This window comes from Ambystoma mexicanum, chromosome 5p (assembly GCF_040938575.1).
Source record: "Ambystoma mexicanum isolate Mex_15411 chromosome 5p, UKY_AmexF1_1, whole genome shotgun sequence".
Lineage (NCBI taxonomy): Eukaryota > Metazoa > Chordata > Amphibia > Caudata > Ambystomatidae > Ambystoma > Ambystoma mexicanum.
In genome coordinates, this window is record NC_090930.1 from 1,193,460,162 (window position 1) to 1,193,485,043 (window position 24,882).

Here is a 24,882-nt window from a genome sequence, read left to right on the forward strand (position 1 = left end):
CACCTAATGGCGCAAAGTTAGAATTCAAGTAAGAGGTGGTGCAGTTTGGGCACGTTGAGTCACACCCACATTCAGCTTTCACACAGTAAACACTTGACTGCCCACACTCGGCCCCTTGGATTGGCAGTCCAGGAATTAAAATGCAGAGTTTGCCCAGGTGGGGAACATTTAAAGGTTATCCCAGGCAAAGAACCACCACACATCAAGGTTTGCTTGAGCCCATCTCAAGCCCCTCATGCAATCAGTCCTTACCGGTTTTTAATTACCTCTTGCTTCTGAAAGCTTCCACTTGTCCATTTGATTCTAAGCGTGTTAAAATATACCTTATGTTCTTCAGTTCTGATCTGTGGATCTCAGTGTGTGGATCTTCATGCACCCAGACTGCCACACAACATGACTTCTTCTTGTGCATCCCATTCCCTCTATCTGTGGCATCTGTGCCCTTTTTCCCCTCTTATCCTACATAGGCTCCTTGTTTCTCTCTAGACTAAGGATTACATACACTAGGTATGGGCACAATATCCCAACCTCCGGGCAAGCCTCGGGCCCCTACGGTAGTGATTTGATGCAGCATAAACACTTTGTAACATAGCACAGCATTTGCATCTGCTACCACCAGGGCCTTGCACAGCATGGTCCTATCTAGGGGAGTGCGCCAGCATCACTGTAGGCCAGAGTCTGGGATATGACGGCTTGTGGAGAGTGTGTGTTGTGATTAGTGGTTGAATGGTCGGCCACATTTGGGCCACTGTATCCTGTCCTGGCCCACATCTGCATGGTTTGTCAATAAGAGATTTATATGCATGTCTTGGTTGTGTGTGGTATGCATGCGCTAGTATTCTTGGGTGTACTGGCGTCATGTGTTCACTTCGAGGCAGTACTATACCACTTTGTGATTACATTTAAGTCTGAAGTAGTTGAGGGGATGAAAGGGTGGTGTGGTGCCCTCTTGACAATGAAAGTCATTGGGGCAAACATTAATTTTGCAAAATCCCTCAAGCATTCTGGATGCTTCTGTACCTACCTCACCACGTGTTGCTGCTGTTGTTTTTACGACGGTGGTCGCCAGCTGAGAGAAAGGTTGCACTGCCTGCACCAAGCTTTTCCCCAGTTAAGTGCATTGCAGGCCACTCCGGCAGTGCTTGCTTTCCCAGTTGCACTCAACACCTGGACAAACGCCATGAAAGCCATGATTTCTGGCAGAGGGTGGTTCACTGTATCCATATGTGTTTTGCTACATGAGCTATCTTAGGATCGCATGCTGTTCCATGGACCGTGCGTGATATACACGCACACCACAGAAGGCGGCACGGCGGTGGTCTTCATCGGAATTCGTGTGCAGTGGAATGAACATGCTCCGAGGAACGAAATAATGAGACTTAGTTTTAGTTTTTGCCTGTTTGCATGCAGTGAAGGCATTTGATTAAAAAAAAAAAGAAAAAACAATGCCTGTTTAGTAGTTGTTTTATCAGCTCCGGGAATTGGCACAACCCTTTAAGCACACATTTTAATGAGATGCATAACTTGTCCACTCCTGTTAGTGTCGCCTGTTTGGAAAATAAACTGGAGAAAGAGTGGGCATCCGTGCACATCATCGCCACTCACACAGATGCAGGCGTAGGAAGTCTTCCAGACTTACCATCCGAGGGCCAGAAAGTTGTGGTGGTAAGCCTAGCTTAAACTTCATATTTCCCAATTGGAGCCTACTAGGCTTGACTGCAAGTCTTCTTGACCACGGTGGCTGTTATGCGTTTTACGGTATAGTGGCGGTTGACCTTATGCAGAGTGTTACCCCCTACCCCAGGATCTTGTCTCGCGGGAGACTTGCGGCCGAGCTGGGAGCCTTCACGTGATGGGACTTAGTGTTAAATATTTAACCAAATCTCTGCAAGATTCCTGTCCCTGTCCCCCGTGCACCGTGCAGCCTTTTTGGGCCCTTATCCCCATCCCTTATTATGGTCCAGAACCTTGGATTGCACACATTATACGCACAGGGCCCAAGAAGCGTTAACAATAGTAATATCGCGAATACACTGTGTGAAGCCAGGTGCTTAATCACACAAACTCAGCGGTAAGTAGGTAGTACATCCAAGCTTCGGCCATTACTTTGGCTTCCAGTGGTGCAGTGGGGCATGCTCAGCTCATCACACAGATTGGAAAGCAGTCACTCTATGGAACGGCCTGCATTGCCTTCAAGACAGGCTGCATCAGCTACAAGAAGGGCCGTTTTTAGGGCCAGGCAAATTGTGCAATGGCCCAGGACAGAGTTGTGGGCTTGGGGCATGGCAGGGACAGCCTGTTGAATCTGCCACCTGGTAGAGCAGCTTGAGCTTTTACATTTTAACATCATTAACATTGTAATTTAACGTGCAAAAGCACTAGGCTCGTAAAGGAAGGGGACATACGCCTGCTCTGCCCATATCCACCCCCCTTGATCCAGCCAAGTGTCTTAATATGCTGTTTAGACTTTTTTGAATAAGTCTCCCACCTCCCATATGAGCACCTCGTTCTAAAATTAAACATGCTTAAATTGCTCCTCACTGACATACTAAAATGGAGGGTGCGGGTTGGACTAAAAGGGCTTTTTTTAATGCGTAATCAAAAGTGCCATCGACTGCCTGCAAGACTAGGCAGTCGTAGGGTCGAGGTAGACCAACGTGAAAGGCCAATGGAAGGCATAATATGAGTAGGGGAGTGATTGGAATTCATGTATGATTCTGAAGCAGGTGACTAGGCATATTTATGATCAAATCATAACTCCATGTATTCTGAACAACACTGGGTTATCCTTTGACCATCTTTTTTCTCTGGTATGTTAATCCAGTTGAAACAAAAAAAAGACTTCAACTCCCAGAATGCAATTATCTGTTAGATGGAAGCACAGGACTGTAGAACACAAGCTCAGCAAATAAGGAGCCCCCTTGCCTAACTATACCACATACTGGGAGGCAAAACAAGGTTGTGAAAAAAAGCAATATTTGTACCCATTATGTTTGTTACTGCCCTTTAACTTTTAGGAAACGGGCCATGGGTTTGGAAAATTGAAGTTTTGAAGGCAGAGGAGTTTGCGCTTAAGGATGTATTTCCTTGGTTCAGTGTTGTGTGTAACCAGGAGTAATTTCGTATGTGTGTATGTTTGTGCTAAGTACTGTGAAAAAATGTCGCATGCACTAGTAGAAAACAAGCATCCACAGACAGAGCTTCACACGTGTATTGAAAAGGTTTTTTGTTGTTGCTACTGTAGGCATTGAGATCACGTCCCCAGGCACCTTCATGATCTGCTTAGTGTTATTATCAATGGATACCATCATTTGATAGGTTTTGCTCGGATAGTCAGGCGCTGCCAATTAATCAGAGCTTATCTGCCAATCACATGTTAGGCTATGTAAATGCGATTTTTTGTCTGCAAATCCCCATTCATCAAACGGGGATTTGCGGGCAGAAGGGCACGGAAATGCCCGTTCTACACACAAATAATTCCATGAATCAGGGTCATAGTCTCCAAGGGGCCTGACAAAATCTACAAACAAAAATGTGTCACCTATATTGCTCTGAAAAAAATAGCAAAAAAAGTTAAAAGACCCACGCGCATTCTTTTGATATGACTATCAGCGACTCGTAAATGAATAACCAGAGGAAACCTTTCAATAAAAAAAGAACAAAATCACAAATACAAAGAGCAAACTTGAAAAACACATGCATCAAGGAGCTACAGCATAAATTAGAACTGAACGTAAACACATGGATATATATTATAGCCTTATAGACCGAGGGAGGGGTCATTATCGCAGGATAATGACCCGTCACCTTGCCTCGAGCCATAAATTGGGGAAGGATCATTACCCCAAGCGATAATGACCACGCCCAAGATCTATAGGGCTATTAGCACATGTTGGCATTAGCAATACATGTTTTGGAGTTTTGCTGGTGAGGTGGAAACGTTACTTGAATAGTGAGTAAGAAAATTAAATGTGTTTTTATTTTGTAGTGTTTAAATAACAAGGTTGTCTTCACAAGTACTTTAATTGCAAAAGTTAATTACACTGGAGTCGTTTTAACACGAGCTTGCATTAGGTGTCGTAAAAGTAAACGGTGTATCTACAAGAAAGTGAAAGCATCTTCCCATGTTTTAACTCTCTCTCTGGTTTCTTAAATATGATGTTGAATCGAAAATATATTCTCCCAGAAAAAGAAGTGCCCTTTTGAACGAAACCTTGCCTTGAAATTGCATTGTTGTTTCCCTGTCTGCTTGTGTCAGAATGTTCAGAATGCAGTCAAAATGAGTCGTTATTGACTGTTCTTCGACCATTCTAATTGTTTTAGAGGCGGTCAATTACGTTCTTCATATGCTAATTGTCCTCAATAACAAATGATCTACACTTCCTAGCTTCATACCCTGTAGAGATCGACAGGGGTTACACTTATTTAATGACACATGCACAAATGCCTTGCTTCCTCTCTGCTCAACAAATTACACTCACCTGAAATAACCCCCGATTGTCATTTAGGGGCAATCTGTTACCCCTTGCCTCCTTTTTTCTACCCCTGCAGCTGCTCTTGCAACTCTTGGGTCAGAGGCTGCAGGGACAGCTCTTGGCAGCGTCAACACAATGTTCACATTTGTTCACAAGAAAAAGGTGTCAAATGAAAGTCTGGCTCTCCAAATGAGGGTGTTTTGAGAGTCATGAGATCCTCATATCAATGGTCCACATTATTTTACCGCCATCCTTAGTAACATTATGTGACTTCATTGCTAGCTAGCTGCTATATGTGGAACGCCTGTGCAGCGCCCCTGACTGTGCTAGTCCATGGTGCACTAGACCCATAAAGAATTGAATAAGTAAATATATGCAAATGGCTATACTTGCCATGCCTTATGGATCTGTAATTCCTAAATATATATATATATGTATGTGATGGAGGACATAAGATTGAAAGAATGTGAAAGACGGCCTTTTTTGAAAATAAGGCAATAGGATGCCAAAGGGTCAAACGCATCCTTGCACGTGACCCCCTGCATAGCATATGTAATCTGGATCTCTCACACCAGACCCGATTTACAAGGCTTTGACTGGACTAAGATGAACCTATGTGGGGATTTGAAGCCAAACCTGCTCTCCAGAGCACAGATACCTACGGGTTTGGCGCGTGCTACAAACGCTAAATAAATAAAATACATAAAATACCTAGCATGCGATGGACGCAGCTGGACAGGTGAGGCTGCATTGTGCATGCAAAGGCGGGCCCTTATTTATTAATTTATTGGTGATTTGTAAGGCACCAGCTGCACACATTCTCACTCCGTGGCCATCATACCCCTGGCATATTGTGCATAGTATTTTGCGTAGCATTCCGTTGCTAGATCACTTGGTGCAGATATAGAAAGCCCATACAGATAACTCACACAGAGAGGTTTGGCCATTTGAGGCTGTACCGTGCATTTGATGACTATACATGGCATGTGAGGCCGTAGAGGCATATAATGGCAGTACCGGAGTGTACGTGGCTGCACTTGGCATATTGAGAGATTGTATTTCTCGAGTGAGGAATGTATCTGGCATGTGAGTCTTCAACTGGCTCAAAATGCCAGAACATGAGCACATGAGAGTGTGCTAGCATAGCAAGGCAACGCCCCTTGAAAGTGGTGGCTCTATTTCGCATGACCCTGGCATGTCGTGGCTGTACCTGTGGCATATAAAGGCATCACCCTAGCTAATATATGCCCCTTTACCTGATTTTGCAACACTTGTATACTGTTACTCTTACACTTTTAATAGTTTATTCAGCAGTGATGACATATCCTAGGGTACCAGCTCGGTGAAAGCTTGGGAAAAATCACTTCCTCTGACATCAGGGCCCGAGGGTCATGTGATGTCACTTCCTAATGAGGTGTGTGATTTCTCTTCCTACCACTGGCATGTTGGTGAATTGACATCCCTGAAATAACCTGTCAGTAATGTTCACTTCATTTAAAAATCTGCCATGCGCCGGCTCCGCAAAGCATTAATCATCAGCATGAAAGTGGATTTGCTCAAATGGTGTGCGCATACTCACTAGAGCCGAAAATTATTGATTTTTAATTTGCAAAGTTACTCTGGCAGCACTTTTACGGCAATCTGCCAATAATGGGAGGTGTGGGGGGGGGCAGAAATGGTGCTGCTGCGCTGGCCTCTTTCACCAACTGCAATTATAAACCAACTCAGGCCTGTTTTTGATAGATTTCCGAGTTTGTATACATAAACCAGATGGGGTTTTGGGTCTGCACTTTGAAAACTTAAAGATCGAAACAGCAAAGCTTAAAATTGAAACCTCAAAAATTAAAGTCTGAAAAAATATATTTTTTATATTTTGCTTTGCTATGTTGTTACATTTGAAAATGAAATTGGAAGATACATTTTTTTTCTTGGAGCACTTCATTTGTTAAAATCATGTTGTAAGTACTTTTTCTTCTGCTGCCCTCTTAACAGTGTCCTTTTTTATAGATCGTTATCTCCACAGTGTCGTCATGCACTGCTGTTACTATAACTTTGACACCCCAGCTGGGGGGCGGACATGGGGTTTAAAGGCCCTCCAGCCCGAGCTTTGGTAGGCCTGAGCAAAGCAAGGGCCTTAGCACGGGCTGCGGGCCATTAAACCCTATGTCCGTCCCTCAGCAGGAGCATGAAAGCTATTTGCAACACGGATTTATCTGGGTGCGGATAGCTTTCTTTTTTTCCCCTTCCAACAGGAGATGAGCTCAGCGCGAACACATCTCCCGTCAAAGAAAAAACGAATGTTTTAAAAATGGCCACCAAAACATGTTCCAAAATGGCCACTGTCATCCGAAATGGAACCTAGTCCCTTTTCTATGTTAATGACAGTGACCAGACGGGAGGAGAATGGGGGACCGGAGCGCAAGGCTCTGGTCCTGCAGGCAAGTTGGGGAGGGGCGGAAGGGGAATTGGGTTTTTCTTATGTGGGGTAGGGTGCAACAGGGAGAACCTCCCTGTTGCCTCCCCACGATAGAAAAAAAGAAAAACAAAACAAAAGCACCACCCAGGGCAGGGCCTCGGGTGGCTGGAATAGCGGGCAGGAATTGTGTATTCTCGCCTGCTGTCCCAGCAACCTGCTTGGCTGAGTGCCCTTCCCTGGATGCAAATTCCCTTTCATGCATTGCTCAACCTGGCTCATCCTTTCCTTAAAAGCACATGCCTTTCTGCCCTTCTTTGAAAAGTTTACCTTTAATATCAAAAAGTGAAGTGACCCTACGTTTCCACCCTGCATTCTCCTGACCTATTCTGCCTGATTACTCTTACTGGGTCCTGCTTTTTGAACTTTATTGAACTTTTGATTTTCAAACGTTGTGTTTTTAATCTTCTTTTCAAACTTTTGGGGCCGGTTCATGGAATTATTTGCACAGAAAGTAGGCTACTTGCACCCGATCTGTGCACGCAACTCTGTCGATTCATGGAAGTGATAGCGCAGGACTTTTCCTGGACTTGCATGGATTTCGCGCTGGCATGGGACGCCTGTGCAAGCCAGCGAGGCTTTGCGCGAGACTCTGATCATGGGTGGATGTGGCCTGCGCAGAGGGCATGGAAGGGGGCTGAACACCAGAAATGAGGAATAACTTGCGAAGAAGTGGACGTTCCGAGGGACGGCCTGCAGGCAATCCCTTGCACGCCCACTATTGCAGGGAAAGAGACGTATTCATGGAATCAATCGTGCAACGTCTCGGCTGGGAAATGCCATGCAAGTCCATCATAGGATACGCCACCTGAAGGCTGGCATAAGTACACTTGCATGTATTATTTCCAAAGCACAGGTGGGATTGCATGTTGTATTTCGGGGTGTGTGTACTCAATCGTGGTTCCGGTGTAACATAGCGGTGCGCGTATGCTGGGTCGCGAGGGTGCAGGAACGTTTTACTTGGGTTTGCACGCACACTTCCCGAGTGAGTGCTGAGTTACGATTTTTTTCATATGCATGTTGTTGGGGTCCTGGAAACAGTTACGGGGACCCAGCGCATCCTCCCCGAGTCACAGGTCTGCTTACATAGGAACCCACAGATTGTTTGAAGGGTGCGTGCATTCGCTCCTGAGGGACCACACAAAGGTAGATGATCTGGCAGTTTCCTGCTTTGCGTGTGGACGTGTTGGGGGCGTACCAGCCAGAACTTGCGGATATGGTTACTTTGCACAAACTAACCTATGATTACGCGTTGCACACAGATTTACTTAACTGCGCAAACTCGCGCAGTGGCCATTTCAGCGCATGCCCCTTGTGCGATTCCTGCGCGAAATTCCATGAATCAGCCCCTTTGTCTTTTAAACATTTTTGTCGGATCTATGCCTAAATACCACCAGGGGTGGAGTGGGAACGAAAAGAGGCAGTGGAAATAATTTTCAAACTGGACCCATATTACTCTTTTTCAGCAAGCCCGATCCTTTCCCTATGAGAACATTTGGAAATAAAATAGGTTACCACACAAAAGAGTCCCAGGATGCAGAGGCTTATTGGGAAACCTCGAAAGGTCCCTATAGGCCAGTCCAACACTGAATACCACACTTTGGAGCGTGAATTCCCCATTATTAGTCTGCTCCATAGCTTCCTGTTCAACACCGTGAGAATTTATAGGGCAAGCTACCTTCACATCCCAGCTTCCTCTGGGCACTCAAGTGCACATGCATATTGTGCGTCTAGCTCGTTCAAGATGCAGACTGCTCACCTGCATGCCTAATGAATTACCATTTTGTGTTCACTGGATGGGTACACTGGTCCACGCAGGTGTTTTTTGACCGAAACCAGAGCTAATCGTATTAATTGGCTGGCACCAGCGCAGGTAAGGGAGGATGCAGAAAATGAAGTCCATCTGTCAATGTTGAAATATATTCTAAGGTGTGGTGATGTGCATGGAGGACACCAGGTATACTCGGGCTATGAATACGCTATCCTCTTTTGCCTTATCGCACTCCCTCATATCATCGGCTACCGAGACCCAAAGCATTGAGGCCTATCAGATCTTGGGATCTCCCCTTTTGATAACATACTTCCAGGTGTCCTCATCAATCTCATAGAAGCAGAACAGCACCCTGGTCCCGGGGAATTAGGGCCTGCACCCCTACAACAGCATAGGTTTTGTATCTGCCTCTCCCGCTATCCCAATAACAACATCCCTCCCTCTTTTCTTATATTTGCCATATGCAATAGGGCCAACAAACAAGGCAGGAGGTTGATATATTAGACTATGTACATTAATGTCTGGGCAGAGGAGAAGAATCCGGTCACACTGGTCCAGGAGAGGGCAGATATTGTAAGCCAGAAAAGGAGCAGATATGGAGGGAATATAAATGCCCCAGGGCAAGTGTAGAGGGGGCAGAGGAATGTGACATTGGAACCAGCAGGGAAGAAGAAGAATGTGCTAACAGGCACAGGTGGGACTGTTTGTGGGGGGGGAGGCAGTAGATCGTCTAACCAATTAACTGCATTGACAGGGCATGTCTAGTATCTGAGGCTTAAGGTGCATGGGAAGCGAGACCCGAAGCAAACTTGCCTTGGAAAAAAGTGGCTTTTATCAATGTGTGCTCATTTGCACAGTCTTTTCTAAGCTAGAAAGGTCATTGCCCTGAGCCACCAGCAGCAGGTTTTTTGACAGGACCCCTCTGCAACACCTTTATGTCAACAATTTGCTCAGGAAAGGAGTGAACAGCATGTGGTATGAAGTGGCTTCAGGGAGAAAGCAGTTTCCATCACAGTGGAGTACAAGTACCTTAATGCAGCGAACAAACAGCCTGCTTGGAAGATTCCTCACACATCAGCTTGAAATTATTTCCACTGCGTTCATTACTGAGAGCTTTTCTTTCTGGAGGCAAAAGCAACTAACAAACATTGCAAAGAGCCTTTGCTCATGCTGCAGTGCTTTTCCACTAATGCATTTTTTGTGTAATTTTCACTCAACAAGTGAGAGAGAGGGAGAGAGAGAGAGAGAGAGAGAAAGAGAGAGAGAGAGAGAGAGAGAGAGAGAGAGAGAGAGAGAGTGTCTCTCTCTCTCGTGTGCATGCGCGCACATGCACATGGATATGTCTATGTGGGAAGTGTTTAGGGCCTATTGGTATGTTTAAGTGTGAAAGTATATGGGCCTCATTCCGAGTATGGCGGTAAGGTATAGCGGCCACCGCTAACGAGACCAGTGGCGGTAATCCCTTACCGCCATACTCCGAGTTCCCTTTGCGCCCTCGCCCTTAACGCCTGCTTTGAGCAGGTGTTAAAGTCGAGGGCGCAAATGGGCCTCCAAGCCAATAACGGTGACCGTAATGAACGGTCACCGTTATTTGCATCTTCCCCATTCCCATTGAGCCCTATGGGGGCTCATTTGGGAATGGGGAAGAGCCTTGGTGAATGGGGAATTACCGCCCCGCCAACCTTGGAATGGGGCGGTAATTCCGCCATCCCCCAAGGCGCTGCCGGTGCGGGTACGGCGTCAACCAAGGCGTTAATAGCGCCATTGGTTAGCGCCGTACTCGGAATGAGGCCCTATGTGTTTATCTCTGGTTCTGACTCTACTGTGAATATGTTCCATAACCCCACAGCTGATTCTTTAAAGGTCAACTGTGTGCATATCCTGTTTAGTTACTGTGATGATATGGCTACTGCTCTGCAGGAGTATTGGGTTCAGCAGTGGCTAAACCGCCTACTCTGCTCCACACTACTATCAAACCAGCAGCAAAGCCAGTCATGAAGGTGAAACAGACATAGGGCTTCATTACGAGTCTGCCAGTCTGGAAATAAGGGTGCTGGTAGAAGCATACCGGCACGCTTTCCGGACCGGCAGACTACAACTCTGCTTTCAGGTGCCGGAAAAGGGTTACCGTCAGACTCGTAAAGAGACCCATAGCTCGGCAGGTTTACCTCCTTTGCCTTTTGTGGTAGTAAGTGGGATCCATGTAATAATGTCAACGTGAAAAAGTCGGCAGGTTCTGGTGACTTTTTCCTGGCTACCAAAATGCTTTCCCCAAATATTCTAGGAGGGATATAATTACATATTATTACCTCCAGTGCTAGATATATTTGGGGAAAGTGTTTGATAGCCTGGAGGGTGCATCATTAATGCATTTGTTTTAAAAAGTCGCCAACCTGCCGACTTTTTTCATGGCGACATTATTACCTAATACCAGTGAATGCCAAGGCCAGCCTATACTCTTTAGGATGGGTCTGATCTAATAACAGCCGCAACCCAAAAAGAATACTACAAAGTCTTCAAAATAAAGGAATATCCAATCAAGGTTCTATAAAAATAGAGCCTTTTAATTCAACAATAACATGTAAGCAATTTACCAGAAAATACTAGAAACCCACCCCTGCAAAAGGCAATCCAGAGAATGCAGACTTTTGTAAAAGGACCTCCTACATAGATGAGTAGGCGTGTTATGATTAGGATTGTTCAGGCAATGTGCAGTGTTCTTGAAGAAAAGGGTAGAGAAGGGGGCTTAAAAGTCACCATGGTCCCAAAGGGGGAATAGGGGAACAGCAGCTCGTCACAGTACAGTAATGCTTTGTTTTTAGATAGATGTTCAACAGCATAAAGCCATGCTTCTATGTGCTTTCCTGCAGTCAATTTGGTGTTGAGACGGAGAAAGTTATGTTGATCCAGCGTTGAGTTTGGCATTGAGTCGACTTTAAGATGGGGCTCTGTGTGGATCGAGCGGTACTTCAGATGATGGGTTTCGATGGGCCAGAACAGGTTGAGGCAGTGGTTAAGGTGGGTTGAATCTGTGCTTCCACTGTATTGATTTGGTGTGCAAAACCATGTCTTCTAGCAGGTTAAGTTGGTGCCGGAATCTGTTTGAGACGTGGTTCTTTTGAGTTTAGTCAGTGCTCGAAATGCAGCGGGTCAGATGCTTCTACAGTGGTGAGCTGGTGCTCGAGTCACAGCGGCGGTGCCCTTCACAGGTGCAGGATGGTGCTAAGATTGTTTGAAGAGGCAGCTAAGCAGTTTGGCAGTTTGCAGAGTGCCAAAAGCAGCAATGCAGGCTTTGTGTCGGCTCGAAGGGCATCAAGCATGGCCGAAGCGGCTTGAAGAGTTTTGGGACCCGTGAAACAAGATCTCTTGGACTTGTGGGGTTGACTTGTGTGCAGCATTCTGACACCAGGGAACATGGAAGGCATCAACAAGGGATCCTTCCCCTCCTGTGAACAGTGGCCTGGTCCAGTGCAACCAACAGGGAGCCCTTTGTCCAACAGCAGTCACCCCACTGTTCCTTGTGGGTTGTTAGGGGGCAGAGCTCTCCTCTGCCTTGGACGCCTTCGGTCTTCACCTCTATAGAAGAGGACATTGGGATAAATTGTATCCCCAACTGAGCCCCAAAAATCTATGCTTCTTCTTCTCCTGATGATCGAAAGATGAATCAAAGCAGGAGAGGATTTCCTCGCCTGGTAAAGGCGATTGTCACAGTGGATTGGTCCAAAGCAAGCAATATCACACTAGTGTCGGCTCTGTGAGAAGTACTGCAGCTATGACACAATTGATGTATATTACTGGTTGGTCTGACTGGTCATGAACTATGGAGGATGCACAAGGACACCAGTAGCAGGTTGGTTGTTGAGATGCGGCCCCCTGGATTACTAGGAGCAAAGGTACTAAAGTATCCCTAATCCTTTCCCTTATACATGTATTCAAAACATCATGTCTGACCAATAGCTTAAAGGTTATATAACTACTTTCATCCAATCAGCAACTGGTTTTTCAAAATTCTAGTTTTGGCAACTTGAGAATTTACAGGTGTTTGCAAACAAACCATGAACATACGAATGCACACGCGTGCAGTGGATGGAAACATTTTGGCCTTTTTTTTTAAAGACTGCTCAATTTAAATTCTTCACACATGCAAAAGGCCTAGTGCAGTGTATACGACAGACTACCCTTCCTGGCAAACTGTCCTATTATTTATCAAAGACAAATCGGAAAAATTCCCCTCAGTGTTTGAATGAAAAGTCCAATTTTTCAGACCCCCTTTAACTGGACCCCTTTCACCGCTCTTCCAAAAACTTTTGGAAGGAAGTCAGGGTTTTAAACAGGTTTCAATTTTGGTTTAATAAAGAAAGGTCCTGGAAATGAGGAAAAAAATAGAAATAGAAAGAGCCATGAAAATTCAGTGTTTACTTTCCGCAGCAATGCCGGTAACCCACTGAGAAGCCGCGTGCACCTCTTCAGATTTTTCATTCAAAATGGCCAGTGCAGCTTCCACTCCACAAACACGCTCTCAACCAATGCACGTGGATTGTAGGTATTTCACGTGTCTGAAATTAAGCGAAGGCTTGTCAAATGTTTGAAACTCCTTTGCAGGTATTACATAAGGTGCGCTTGACATTTTTTTCATTTGTACAGACTTTACCACGAAAGTAGAATAGAAGGTTGTTAACGATATTGGTGCCTAAATTAGAGATAGAGATGGGACAGATAAATGAACGTATTTATTGCATGCCAACGTTACCAGTGCTTTAGACTGGTAAACCTCAGGCTCGTCAAGAATCGACGCGAATGATTCAAAACAAGACATCTCGAAAAAGGCGGGCGAGGAGTCGCTTGTCGAAGACCACCAGCTAACCTGAGATCACGAGGGTCTCCACGGGCATTAAGGGAGCCAAGAGCATCATTTGTACACTTCCAATGAAGGATGAAGAACTTCCCAAACAATGTCTCGGAGGCAGAGGTAGGGGAAGCAGTTAACCCGGGCAATCAAGAGTGAAAGGAGGAAATTCATCAAAAAGTCACTGGTGAGGAAGGAGTAGTTGTGGCGCGCTCTGGGTCACATATAGAACCTGCACCGTTGGTGGCCGCGCACATTGCCATTGGAAGCTAATTGCCGGTAACAAATTGAGTTTTACGCACTTTCCAATTACTTTGTTCCCTTGAAAAGTAAGATAAATTATGCAAACTAGAACCGTGAGCAAAACAAGTGCCTTCTCAGTAGCTTGACATGACCCTTTTCCTTCTTTTTTTTCTAAGTATGTGTAGATTTAGGAGTTTGTCAATTCCTCTATGAGCTATATTTCACCCTCAAAATGTTTGCATTTTTTTGTGATTTTACGTTTCAATTATTTACAGGTCTAGTGTGAAGTCTATGACCATATATGGAGCAAACGTATGGCATCATCCTATTTGATGGGGCATCCTGGATGCCGGTTCTGATTTTTAGAAAGGCTAGTGCGGGGCCACAAGAAGGATTTACGGCACCACCGAAAAAATACCATTTTGAACCCAATCCCGGTCAACGGTCCATATTTTGTGTTTTAATGGCCAACTATGGAGCCCTCTGATTGCACTCTAGGCCTCTGCCAAGAATGACCCTGACTTCTATTTTATCTTCTGTTTCAGCCATTCTTGACTTTACACGCCCGAGTCCTTGCATCCAACAAGCAAACATGTGTGGCCACATGAGGTGCGTTTGAGGACTGTGTGTGGAGTGTGCTTGCACAGAAGGGACATCTGTAGTGTACAGCGTAAGAGGGGTGGGTGTGTTACATGAACTGTGGGTGACGGATGCCCGAGGAGCCCATTAAGGGGTGACTTACCAATATACGTGTCTGCTAGCTGTGGGTTATCCTCGAATGCAGACTGCTTTAAGTGGGGCAGGTCTTGGATAGCTCCTCCCACCCCATGGCCACAGACCTAGTGGCAGTGTTGGAAATAAGTTAACTTGTATCACACCTATCAGGGTGTACGTCAATACTCAAGCATGGCAAGGTTTAAAATATAGCCAACAACAAAAATAGGGTAGGGTGTACCCTTAACCCTTCAGAACGATGGGCAGTAGTAGAAAATAACCATGTATTTTTTGTCTGATGAGCTAAATTAAATATTAGATCCAAAATAAGGCATGCACCGGCTATCCCTATATTAAGTAAAGGTAGGTCACACACAACTAGAAACTTCAGATTATTTAAATCATTTTATAAGTGTACATGGAAGACTATGTGCTTACACGAACACATCACAGTACATTCATAGAAATAAAAATATCACAAGCTCAACATCTTTATCAAATGGCGCGTGAAGTGCAGTGGGCTTCAAGTGCAAAGTATAAGGGATAAAAAATGTCCCATCTATATGGCGAATACGTCCAATGAACACAACTGATAATTATTCCTCTCTCTTCAAAACGTCCTTCTCTGCCCTCAATCTTGGAGAGGACAAATTAACAGCTGGGAGCAGCTTGAGTTTAAAATGGAGCCAAACCACCAATTTAACAAAATCCAATTGTGTTCACACCCATTTTGATACCTTCAAGGTTGAAATTCAGATGAATTCCTTGTTGATGAGAGTTATGCTCTTCACGTGCATTGACTCTGACTGCAAAGCAGCAGCCCAATTGTCGGTGCATATAAGCTTTCTCCAACCCCCTTTCGGTTTTATGCTCTCATTTTCTCCTGCAGTCCTGCGCAAGAGGCTCCACTGTGACCTCTGTTTCCCAACAGTCATGCATGTATGGTCACATATTGTGTGTGTATGTATCTTTGAGAACGGTGTGTGTCAAACAGAGGGATACTTGTTGTGAACGTTGTACAAGTGCCTGGTACCTTTAAGGTATGGTGTATGCATGGGTGGGTGTGTCTTGCAGCTAATGTGGGTGTCCAATGCAGGAAGATGGCATGATTGCCTTATCAGAATGTGGTTCATCTGGCTGTGGGTTGTCCACTGTTATCTTCTGCTGCATTTGGCGCTCTAGAGGTTTTGGTATACAGAGTCCATGATCGCTCACCATTTACTATGCCCGCTTGAGTTAATGGGGAGTTGTAGTCTAAAACACCTGCAAAGTCAAATCCCAAACTACTTCCTTCTCAGGCAATATAATCCCAGACTCCGTCATTAAGCAATTGATGGGTCTGGCGCTCAACGCACTCCTCAGAATCATTAATGCCTCCGTCACAGAAGGGTTATTCCTGGACAACCTCAAAAGTGGTCTCATATGACCTCTTTTGAAAAAAACGACCCTAGGCCCAGATGATCTGGCCAACTACTGGCCCATTAAGAACCTCCAGGTTATTGGCAAAATCTTGGAAAAGTAGCTGCTACACAAACCGTTGCCATATTCAAACAACTATACCTCCTCAATGACTATCAGTTGGGGTTCGGTCCCAAGTGTAACATCATAGCAGTTACCATCCAGATGGTAAAGGATGCCCTCCAAATCATGGATAAGGGTGACTCATGCTTCCTCAACCATTCGGCTGCATTCAACACCATTGACCACTGCATCTTTCTCTCCCTCCTCGCTGACAGGATGGCACTGTCCTACCAAACAGAGAGACCCCTGGCCGTACAGATGAACACATGGCTCGGGAGAATAGCTCAGGGGCAAGGTGCTCGCCTTAGAAGCAAGATGATACGGAGCAACACTGGTTCGATCCCCAAACCTCTGGGTATTAAGCATGTTATAAATAACATATCATGGCATTCTAAATGACTGCCAATCTTGTCACCAAAGATCCATCATCTTACCAATCCTTTTGAACCTTTACATAGAGCTACTGGGCACACTCCTAAAAGATCCCAATCTAGCCATCGATCAATTCGCAACCAATACTCAGTTCTATACAGAACTGCAACTGGATGAAAATTTCAGGGGGGCTAACACTTCAAATGTGGGGAGAGGTGGTAACTACAGAGACTGTGGTTGAGGGGCAAACTTAGTTGTGTGGGGGCATCTAACTACTTAACACATTTTAAGAGGCCCTTCTGGTGAATCTTCAATGTTAAAAGCAGTTAACTCTGCCCTTCACGTCTGAAACCAGACACTTAAGAACTGCTGTGAGAATGAGCTAATCCATCCTACTCTTTCAAGCACTCCCTTGATATGCAAGTGCTAACATTCCATCACCACTTCAATTGCCTGAACATGCATGCATACAAACTCAGTTGCTAACAATAAAATGTTTTACAGTAGTTTTTGCTGCTACTTTGTTAACAGTGCATCAACAAGTACCGTTTATCGTCTGTGTCCTGTGCTGGCGGCCGACAGCCCAGTAGGTGAGCCAGGTCAAGTCAACATAAACCAACATTTTTTGGGTGGGGCGTGGGGCTAACAGCCCATTTGCCCAATGGTCCTCGCACCATTGGTTGTACATGAGAGTAAAAAGCCTACAGGACATCAGTCGCTTCCGCAATCATCTTGCCATGATCCAGTCCTGGGTGTTGACTGCCTACCACAAACTTAACCCATTGAAGACCCATTCAAGACTTCTCTACATGCGCATAGAAGGATTTCATCTGCAACTCTCGGATTCAGCAAAATCCTCAGACTTCACTATCAACAGCAGCCTGTCCCTCCAGAAACACATAGCCGAGAAGTTGGATCCAAATGTTCACCCTTTGCTAAATCAAACCCTTCATCCCACTGAAGCACTTCCTTGTGGGTAAGCTCCACATATCTGGTGGCCCATGCTCCCCGCATACTAAATCGACCAACCGGCTTGCATCACAGCTCACCCACAAAGAGAGGACCAAAAAAAATAATTCTCTTTTCACACGCCCACCCACTAGAACTCGATCCCGGTATCAGCTCGGAATGTCCACACAATTCTCCAATTTCACAATTCTCTCGAGGCGTGGCTTTCTGCACAATATCTGACCTAGGTATAATCCTACTGGATGTACATACCGACTCACAGTACGGTTCTACTGTTAAAGGATGCCAGCCTGTATGCTAGCTACCTACACTCTGTACAGAGCTCCACTGCTTTCGAGCTAGGTCTGTGCTTTAAACAATAAAAAAAAAGTGGATCCGTTGTTTTGAGTGACGTATGGGCAGGTGTGAGACCCATGCACTAGCACGTGCGTTTGTATTCACTTAAGGTGTGTGTAGAGTTTTCTTAATACTGAGAGTGTTTGGTGTATGGATACTCAGGAAAGAAGTGTGCTGTGTGCTCTGTGCGGAAGTGCTCTGACTTGAAGGTTTTGTGGAATATATGTGCCATTTGCGTGTCAGTGCTTAAAGCACATGCCTGGAGATGAATCTGGGTGTGTTGAGAGGATGATGTTCTACAGTTGAGTTCTCGGCACTGGGACACAAAACTAAGACGGGTGTTGCTTTCACTGCCATAAGTCATTTGAATATCCCTGGCATGACAAAAAGCGGTCGCTTTCGCGCAGGCGCATACAAGCTTAGCTGGCGTTTATGGCAAGGCCCATTGTTCCTCCATGCATTTTTCAAGTGAACAGCGAGAGCGTGAATGGCGGAGAGTGAATGCTGAGTGTTTTGACAGAGTACCTTAAGTGCGTCGCCACCTCATTAAGCCCAACAAAGCAGCAAAAGAACAGGCCTCCATGGTCTCTGGCCCAGGGTGAGGTCAGCAGCTAATTTCACTTGATGGCAACAAAAGACCCTTGACTGATGGGAAAGTGTCCCCGATGGAGGTCGGCATTCCTCGGCCACAACCCCCCTTTCAGGCCTAAAGAGGGGAAATTTGTTAGCTCGCCTCGCTCAGACATCTCTCAATAGCGTGTGGCCGTCAGCCTCGCGGAACCCCTTTTGTGGGGTCCACGATGATTAACCGCGCATTCAGCCCCTAGAAATGTCCCCATTAGATGCGGTGATGGGTTCCCTCAGAGAGGACGCGGCCGAGTGTGAAACCTGAACGCTGGCCGCAGCCTTATAGGAAAGACGCGGAAGTCAGACAAGATACACATAAAATGGCGGCCCTGTGATGTACCGCCGATTACGGTGGGCAGTAAGATATCATTCAGAAGAAAAACACGAACCTAAAACGAATACTGTAACTTGGGCCACAAGAAAATGTTTATCGTCATTTACTTTTTATCGCTCCAAAATCCTTGTGAATTACAATAGTTCTGAAGGAGCACCGCTAAACTCAGGCAAATGAATGATACAGCACGCTCTAGCGCAGCGAATCTAAGGGACCCCCACCAAGGGCACCCCACCAGTGCTGACAGCATGCAAAGGTGTCAGGCTGCCTGAAGAAGAATGGCCGTGCTTTGTTCCCGCGGAGGCCTCACACACCGTGTCATTATGCCCTTTGTGAGTGACTAGCGCATAGCATGTCTGCTTCTCTTGAAAAGAAATTGCCAATGGCAGGGGCTGAGATGTCAGCCTCTTATCTCCCAGGCAGATTATGGGATGAATAGGGGAAACGAGTAATAGCAAGCTTCAATATTAAATGGCGCCTCAGGGCTGGTTCTCTCTTCTGCTACCCCAAGCTGTCTGTCTCATTTTTGGCGACAATATTTGTAAAAGGGTTTTTCATCTCCTCAACCGACCCCCCCCCCCCCCCTCCTTCCCGGATCCTCTCTGCCCTGCGGGCTTAGCGAGCAGCGGATGAATGGGGCGGAACAAACCCACGTCTTAACATATTTTCCAAGTGGTCAAAACAGTTCTATGTGGGCAATTTAGTCGACTATTTTTAGTCAACCTTGGTCCACTTCCTTTTTGCTTTTCTGCTATGGAGGGGTCCCTCCCCCATTACTCCTCTTGCTACCCGACACCCCCACCGCTTAACGCCACTAAGTCGAACATGCACATGTATGTAGTCACCTCGACCAAAATCAGTCTACCAATTTCAAAACGGCCAAAATGGTCGTTTTAACCACGGCACACTGGTCAAAACTACTTATAGGGCGGTTGATTTAGGCATTTAGACATGTTTCCAGTTGAAATTAATTGCCTGTCACTTTTATTCCGTTACAATGTTTCACTTGTTTTTGTATACCTGTGCTTAAATAGGTTACTGACATATCTCTAATCATTTCTTTATCTTCACAGGTGATTATCATCAAAGCGAAAGCTGACATCAGTGGCATTTCAGTAAACACCGACAGTCAAAGGCCGACCGCAATTTGGCCTCTGAAACGACAATAAAAAATATCAAGGCAGGTTCTGCTGATGAGGACCGGCGGCAGCATGCGAAGCGCATACGACTGGCTTGGAGTTGTCACTTTCTTCTCCTGTTTGGAAATGATGGAGCTCACAAACACACTGTCTGAAAGCGCCGGGGCAGGGGCACAAACGGGCCAGAAAAACAACCGGCTTGACCCGCTCTTACTGCATCACCGGTACAAGAGGAGTTGGGTGTGGAACCAGTTTTTCGTCTTGGAGGAATATACCGGATCCGACCCATTGTATGTTGGAAAGGTAAGGAACCCAGAGATGGAGAGAGATTAACTCAAATCTATATGGAAATCATGCGCAAGGGTGGCGCAACCCAGTTCAACATTGATTTGAAGACATAGCTAGTTCTTCTAAAAGCTCACTTGTGATCCATGATTATTTATCTATTAAATTGTCAGCGTGGACCCCAATTAACAATGCATGCCCATGTGGGAATAAGGACTATTGCACATTTGTTTCATCCACCATTAAAGCGACAAGTGTCCGATTCCGTATTTGGAAATATCCTTGTTTCTCGAATTTTACATCCTGAAAACCACCATGTCGACATGGAATAAGAGGGCCAGGAGAGCCACAAGGCTTGCCATGAGCTTAGGGGCCTAGTGGTGCAGGGGGAGCAGCAGGCATGAGAAATAAAAGTATACAACGAGAAAAAATGACAAACCATGGGGCTAAGAGTAAGGGAGGTGGGACAATATTGAGTGATAGTCCAATAATCCTCAATAATGAGAAAGGATAAGTGAAATTCAAGATAAAAAATGAGCACAACAGTGTTTTTTTGCAATTTCGGGCTCGAACATGATTTTGGATAACAGTGTACTAACGTTCAGCCAACCTATTGACAGCCGCCATGCTCGTTTCAACCAGATGATGCAAGGGCTTAAACTTTTGAGTGAGGCAAGAAGGGGTGGGTTCAACTGCATGCATGCATCTGATTTCCCATCAATAGCCTCAGCCAACATGCCGCGAGGGAGGGAGAATTGTTGCCCCAAACCATATCATTTTAATTTGTACCTTATATTTACTGCTCAACTAGACAATTTCCATAGAATACTGAGTCGGCCTTTGCTGACAACCCGCAGACATCAAACACTGCGTTGGTTAACGCAATCCAATTTGACTCTTTGGTCGACTTAATCTGTTCAAAAAAACGGATGCCGGATTGCTGACTTCCTGTCCACTTTTTTTGAATACATTCATTTGTGTTCATCATCTTGAAGAGAGGTATTCAGCTCAACTTACAGAGACCCCTTCAATGTTCCCTCCAATGGTGGCGATGAATCTCCCCATGAAGGGCAGTAGGTGAGTGGATGCACAGCAGGGGTCGTTGCGAGGGGGGGGCAAGGGGGCTATAGCCCCTGATCTTTTGGTTGTAGCCCCGGATAGAATCTCAGGAGCTACAGCCAAAAGACTAGCTAGCCCCAGTCCCAACAGTTCTGACATCAGCGTAGCCCCGGGTCTTTTCCAGACCTAGCAACTTCACTGATGCACAGGCTCACTCACTCCATCTCCGCTGACCAACTGCCGGAGGGATTTTAGAACTTTAGCTGTTGCACGCTTACGTTTCATGAAGATTAGCCTGTAGGGAGTGACGCTTGTCCAGATATGTCTCCACAAAGATTTCAAGCTACCAAATGCCTGGCGGGGGAAAGGATCAGTGGAACTAGCCCGTACGAGGGAAAGCATCCGCGAGTTGCAAGATTTCGCCAGCCTACCAATCTTTGTTTCAAAGGTAACTTGTTACTGAAGGCCTCTCTCAGATTCCTGCCCGATTTTCTACAATGAAATGACTGCACCCATGTAGGTTCTTAGTTCCGAGGTCAATGCTCACCTCAGAAAAAAATGTTTAGTCTCTGATAGCTTGACTTCTGCTTTTCAAAAACGCCCGTCGGCCACGGGCCAGCTCTTGGCGCGAGATGCTATGATTACTGAAAGAAGAAACATGGCTACACAATGAGTTGGAACAAAAGAGGCTTCCCAATGTCAAAGATAATATTAGGTAGCAAATTCTACACCGTAGAAGTTTGGAGCGAGAAAGCCCTACCTGCCGGTGACTGTGGCAGCAAGTAGGTTACAATAAGGAAGCCCAGGGGGTCTACGGTATCGGAAGGGGATATATGTTCCCAATGTCTGACACAGGAAGTGTGTACAGGCATCATCTAATTCTCAATAGGCAGGACACAGCTCAATAAGATCACTCTCTTTGTGACTTCTAGCTAGTAGAAATAGGCCAGGTATAATGTGGCGCATACTGATCTCCCAATCTTATCATGTAGTTTAACTTATGAATGCTGGTGTGGCTCATATGCAGGGCTGAAGTCGAGGGTACACGCGGGTGGACGGAGTCCACCCACTTTTTTCAGAGGGTGGGCTCAGTCCCCCCCAGCTAAAATGGGAAATATTGAATGTCCTCTTTGAATTCATGAATTAAAGTCGACCTATCGAACCACAGTCCTCGGGTTTGCAAGCCGGACACTTCACCACTCAACTATATAACTAAATAACAGACAACTGAAGGTGAAATATCCCATTTTGGTACTGCATGTTCCAGGGCAAATATTTATATTTGTTCTTGGAGTTTAAAACATGCTCACCTTTTAACGTTTTTAAAAACACTATTAGAAGAAAATATCCTCTCTTGGTTTTGTGTGTGTGTTGATTTTACGAAAGCAAAATGCCATTTGTCCTGTGCAATTTGGGGGGTTATGTAAAGCCAATTTTATGAAATGTGCATATTTCACCTTGATATGCTAATTTCTGGTGATGTCCCATCCCATTGCGTTGGTTGATTAGTCCCTCCACTTTAATTTTTAGCAATTGACCCCTGCTCATAAGTCTATGGGATGAAGATAGAATGGGGGCAGGACAGATATTATTGTCAAATGTAAAGATATGGAAGCAGTAACTCTAAAGACATTTTTTGTAGAAAGGAAATATGGGCAGAAATGTTGCTGAATGTTTGAAGGGATAGAAAGGAGATTTGATGTCGGAGCTCACCTGAGAAATAGGGGCAATCCCCAAATCAACCAGAAAGATCAAGTTTCCGACAACAGAGACCAGCAGTGGGATGCCGACCATCACAGAAGGCCAACAATCCTCATTACCCAGGCAAGGGAATTGCCAATCGGCAGTAACCCAGGTTTTACAGGATTTAATATAGTATATGTTCTTTCATAATTGATTTGCTCTTAAGCTCTCAGCTGCAGGACAAGGATGTTGGGCTCCTGTAATAAACCCTTCAGGAATGTAACCAACACATCACCAAAGTAGCTCAAAAGCAATTGAAGCAATACTCAAATATGGCTGCCGGTGTTGTGGAATAAAGGTTAAATAATATAAATGGCACAGCAGATCCCATGGGGACAATCTTTAAAGCTGGGTGGGATAACTGAGATCAAATGGCAAGAGACTTTAGGGACTTAGTCCTGATATATGAACTGGCCAGCATAGTGAGAGACCACTCGTGCCATGCGCCTCGTGTCACAGGATGCAAAGATCCACGGTTTGGAGCACTACTGACTGATCCAAAAGAGTTAAGGGGACCAGGCCGTCATCATGCATCAGAAACTATAACTCTTTCATGAGGGCCACAAGCGCTGCTTTGGTGCCTCTCAGAAGCCGGAAAATAACTTGGTGAGGGATTCAGGATGTCCTTCTATTAAATGTACTCATATAGTTGAAAAGTGGTAATTTTCTCCAATAGTGCCACAAGGCAAAGAAGGCGGGGAATCAGTCTATCGTTAAATGGATCAAATATGTCCCGGGTTACCTTTTTAAGGATTGGTGCCCCCACTGCTGTTTTGGACTTGTTTCATTGAAAAGAAACCAGTGGACAGTACGATATCTATCTATCACTCGCTCCAAAACGTATATCCTTTCATAAACCCTTCCTCATGCATTCATGACATGAATGGGAGAGTTACAGAAGCTGCTGACTGGTAGCCAGGTAGTCAGTGTGGCTTGTGACAGCAAATAACATGTGTGTGAGCAACGTGCTCATTCTGTCAAGGCATTGAGAGTGCCTGAGAAGCTGAAGAGCTGCTGGATGCTCCAGAGTTCAGCGCACGGCCCCTGCTCTGCCCCTACACCAGAGCCTGGACCGCAGCCCAGAGGATGCCAAGAGCACCATGCATGCTATCATGGAGAGCTGTTGGTTTGGATCTTGGTTCAGACAGTCACTCACCGCAGGAGCACTCAAGAAGCTGATTAGAGCAGATAGGGACGGAGTGCGACGGAGAACACTCAAGTGCAATTACAGTGGCCCTACTGGGTTCGCTAAGGGAACCCGAGCTCGGGGTGCCTGAGGGGTTTGCGCATGCTGGCAGCCATGTATTAGCAATGTCCTGGTGCCTGAGGGGTTTGCGCATGCTGGCAGCCGTGTATTGGCAATGTCCTGGTGCCTGAGGGGATTGCGCATGCTGGCCGCCGTGTATTGGCAATGTCCTGGTGCCTGAGGGGATTGCGCATGCTGGCCGCCGTGTATTGGCAATGTCCTGGTGCCTGAGGGGTTTGGGCATGCTGGCAGCCGTGTATTAGCAATGTCCTGGTGCCTGAGGGGTTTGCGCATGCTGGCAGCCGTGTATTGGCAATGTGCTGGTGCCTGACGGGTTTGCGCATGCTGGCCGCCGTGTATTGGCAATATCCTGGTGCCTGAGGGGATTGCGCATGCTGGCCGCCGTGTATTGGCAATGTCCTGGTGCCTGAGGGGTTTGGGCATGCTGGCCACCGTGTATTGGCAATGTTCTGGTGCCTGAGGGGTTTGCGCATGCTGGCCGCCGTGTATTGGCAATGTCCTGGTGCCTGAGGGGTTTGCGCATGCTGGCCGCCGTGTATTGGCAATGTCCTGGTGCCTGAGGGGATTGCGCATGCTGGCCGCCGTGTATTGGCAATGTCCTGGTGCCTGAGGGGTTTGCACATGCTGGCCGCCGTGTATTGGCAATGTCCTGGTGCCTGAGGGGTTTGCGCATGCTGGCCGCCGTGTATTGGCAATGTCCTGGTGCCT

General features: G+C 46.0%; 1 protein-coding gene across 3 annotated transcripts in view; it reads left to right on the forward strand.

Moving 5' to 3' along the window:
* CDH20 (cadherin 20) overlaps positions 1-24,882 on the forward strand; it is a 1,428,111-nt gene that overhangs the window by 1,168,739 nt on the left and 234,490 nt on the right. For all 3 annotated transcript variants that reach the window (XM_069613654.1, XM_069613653.1, XM_069613655.1), the window contains one exon: positions 19,755-20,123. In XM_069613654.1, coding sequence (XP_069469755.1) covers positions 19,875-20,123 — 249 coding nt within the window. In that variant the 5' untranslated portion in view covers positions 19,755-19,874. The remainder of the gene's footprint in view (positions 1-19,754; positions 20,124-24,882) is intronic.